Source organism: Lolium rigidum, unplaced genomic scaffold, assembly GCF_022539505.1.
Source record: "Lolium rigidum isolate FL_2022 unplaced genomic scaffold, APGP_CSIRO_Lrig_0.1 contig_20309_1, whole genome shotgun sequence".
Taxonomy (NCBI): Eukaryota; Viridiplantae; Streptophyta; class Magnoliopsida; order Poales; family Poaceae; genus Lolium; species Lolium rigidum.
The window spans coordinates 38,919-42,272 of record NW_025899959.1 but is presented as its reverse complement, the minus strand read 5'-3'; the positions used below and the strand labels follow the sequence as shown (position 1 = coordinate 42,272).

Sequence of the window (3,354 nt, the reverse complement as noted above, 5' to 3'; positions counted from 1 at the left end):
ATGAATGCATGCAGGTTTTTGTATTTTGAAAACTAGGGATGTTACATTCTCACACTTTCTCAAGTGGCTTCGGTGGGCATTGGTCTTGTCGGAGCCAGGATCCAACCGGTGAGATGTCCATCGGTAGACAAGTTGCATTAGTGACGATTCCGGCGACATATTGTTTGGTTTGTAGAAGTGAAAACCATTTTTCATGTCTCACTTTGCATGAAATTTAATTGGATTTTTTTCCTCCAACTTCATTAGAATCCCGCTTTGTTTCAGTGAAAAACCGTGGCATGCACATATTTTCTCAGGATAAATTCATGTGTTTCTTTATACCTCATTTCCTAGATATAAGCCATATAGTTTTTTGTGAAAAAATCCAGATTAGAAGGTGTATTACGTTGCACTGCTTGTCTCAACAATTTTTAAGGGATTAATTTACGCAAAAAGAATCTTATACAAAGTCCACTATTTCTTCAAGTCAATTGTTTACTAGTTTTTCCACCCAAACCACAGTGTTCGTTGTTTAATTTCCGTTCCAAAAACTATATATATATAGCTTATAGTATCAAGGAATAGAGGAAGCAATAATAGAGGAAGTAATATTGTAATGTTGCAGATTAATGTATTTTCAATTCCCACGGGATTCATTATGACATTTTATCCTAATCCTAGGTTTTCAGAATCCTACGAACCGTAGAGGCTAAAAATATTCAAACGACGAACACATTGACTTAATATTTTAATATCACCAATCTGGGATAAAAACTACTCTACTTACATTAAAATTCAAAGTTCCAGAAGGAGAGAGGTAGTAAGTCATCACAAGAGTGTTAACACCAGAATACCAGCATTGTCTGTTTCCATATACATTCAGCATCGTCGATAATGATCTGGGCACACTCTTTGTAAGCTGGCAAAAGGCCATGACTCAACCAAACCTCACCTACACACCACTTATCTTGGCAACACACAAGAACTGTGTCACGACCTCGAACATGCCCTCGTCTTCTTCTTCTCGCTACTCCTCCTCAAAACCCATCGTCTCTACAAATTCAAGCAAAGCCGCATCCTTCCAGCTCACTACCACCACCTCGGCCGGCCAGCAGGAAGCCTCCAACAGACAGCAGCGCAGCATGGGTGACGCGGCCATTGCCGTCATGGAGGAGGAGGAGGAGCACATATTCCGGAGCAGGTTTCCGCCGGTTGACGTGCCGGATGGCATCACCGTGCCGGAGTTCGTGCTGGCGGGCGCCGAGGCCTACGCCGACAAGGTGGCCCTCGTGGAGGCTGCGCCCGGTGGCCGGTCCTACACCTACGGCGAGGTGGCCCGGGACGTCGCGCGGTTCGCCAGGGCGCTGCGGTCCGTGGGCATCCGGAAGGGCCACGTCGTGGTGGTCGTGCTCCCGAACCTCGCCGTGTACCCCGTGGTGTCCCTCGGCGTGATGGCCGCCGGGGCGATCTTCTCCGGCGTGAACCCGCGCTCCCTCGCCGCCGAGATCAGGAAGCAGGTGGAGGACTCCGAGGCCAGGCTCGTGGTCGCGAACGAGGTCGCTTACGACAAGGTGAAGGACGTGGGCGTGCCGGTCATCGGTATCGGCGACCAGGAGCGCATGGCCGGCACGATCGGCTGGGACGAGCTCCTCGCCGCCGCCGACCGCACGGGCCCGCCGATGGTCCCGCTGGAGCCGGTGCAGCAGTCGGACCTGTGCGCTCTGCCGTACTCGTCCGGCACGACCGGGGTGTCCAAGGGCGTGATGCTGAGCCACCGGAACCTGGTCTCCAACCTGTGCTCGTCCATGTTCGCCGTCGGGCCGGAGCTGCTGGGGCAGGTGGTGACGCTGGGCCTCATGCCCTTCTTCCACATCTACGGCATCACCGGCATTTGCTGCTCGACGCTGCGGCACAAGGGCACGGTGGTGGTGATGGACCGGTTCGACCTGCGCACGTTCCTGGGCGCGCTGGTGGCGCACCGCGTGATGTTCGCGCCCGTGGTGCCGCCGGTGATGCTGGCCATGGTGAAGAACCCCATCGCCGACGAGTTCGACCTGTCCGGGCTGGCCCTCAAGTCCGTGATGACCGCCGCGGCGCCGCTCGCGCCAGACCTCCTGTCGGCGTTCCAGAAAAAGTTCCCCGGCGTGCAGGTGGAGGAGGCGTACGGGCTGACGGAGCACAGCTGCATCACGCTCACGCACGCCGGAGACGACCCGGAGAAGGGCCACATCGCCAAGAAGAACTCGGTGGGGTTCATCCTGCCCAACCTGGAGGTGAAGTTCGTGGACCCGGACACGGGCCGGTCGCTGCCCAAGAACACGCCCGGGGAGCTCTGCGTCCGGAGCCAGTGCGTGATGCAGGGCTACTACAGGAAGAAGGAGGAGACGGAGCGCACCATCGACGCCAAGGGCTGGCTGCACACCGGCGATGTCGGATACATCGACGACGACGGCGACGTCTTCATCGTCGACAGGATCAAGGAGCTTATCAAGTACAAGGGCTTTCAGGTACTACAAACCATTGGATCGCAGTGCACAGATACTCTGTTTTGGCGATGTCTTATGCAGCAGAGCTGGAATGTGTTGCTTTCAGGTTGCTCCTGCAGAGCTGGAGGCCATACTCCTCTCCCATCCTTCGGTCGAAGATGCGGCCGTCTTCGGGTAATTAGCGTTCGATCAATCCAATTCTTTCTGATTCGGAGACAATGCAAGTATGAACCACAACATGGTGTTTGCTGTTGCAGGCTGCCGGACGAGGAGGCCGGCGAGGTGCCGGCGTCGTGCGTGGTGCGGCGGTGGGGCGCGGAGGAGAGCGAGGCGGACCTCATGGCGTACGTGGCGTCGCGGGTGGCATCTTACAAGAGGCTCCGGACGCTGCACCTCGTCGACGCCATCCCCAAGTCCGTCTCCGGGAAGATCCTGCGGAGGCAGCTCAGGGACCACTTCATCAACATCACCAAACAGGCAGCTTAATCAATAACGATTGGGAAGATAGGAATGCCTCAACTTCGCCGCTCGTTTCTTACTAGTACTCCGTAGCACACATGCCCAAGAACAGCACGTATATAATGTTGAAAAATTATTACAATGAGTGAACGTGTATGGCCCAAATTACGGACGCCGAGCTTCTTAGAAGCGCTCGAAAAAATACAGTGCCAAAAATTTCATTGTACTACTAAAAATCAAAACATTTGCAAAGACTAATACACAACCGAAAACTAGGAAATAAAACAAACAATCAGAAGCTATCGGGTTTCAAACTCCTTTTCGTAAAAATAACCATTTCAAAATACAAATGCAAAACGACTCTGTTCTATCTACACAAGCTCTGTCAAGTTGGTTGTGCACTACACTAGAAGCGAGATATCATAGGTCT

At 53.2% G+C, this 3,354-nt stretch overlaps 1 protein-coding gene across 1 annotated transcript; it reads left to right on the top strand.

Moving 5' to 3' along the window:
* Nucleotides 1–911: 911 nt before the first annotated feature.
* LOC124680574 (4-coumarate--CoA ligase-like 9) lies at nucleotides 912–2,951 on the top strand. Its single transcript, XM_047215634.1, has 3 exons — nucleotides 912–2,486; nucleotides 2,572–2,639; nucleotides 2,723–2,951. Exons 1-3 carry the CDS (start codon nucleotides 912–914, stop codon nucleotides 2,949–2,951), a joined length of 1,872 nt encoding a protein of 623 aa, XP_047071590.1.
* Nucleotides 2,952–3,354: the final 403 nt, after the last annotated feature.

Excerpts from the sequence above, each read along its gene's own strand:
- LOC124680574 (XM_047215634.1), top strand. The coding sequence starts at position 912 with ATGACTCAACCAAACCTCACCTACACACCACTTATCTTGGCAACACAC. Across the intron at positions 2,487-2,571 it reads TCAAGTACAAGGGCTTTCAG|GTTGCTCCTGCAGAGCTGGA; the intron begins GTACTACAAACC and ends TGTTGCTTTCAG. Across the intron at positions 2,640-2,722 it reads GAAGATGCGGCCGTCTTCGG|GCTGCCGGACGAGGAGGCCG; the intron begins GTAATTAGCGTT and ends TTGCTGTTGCAG.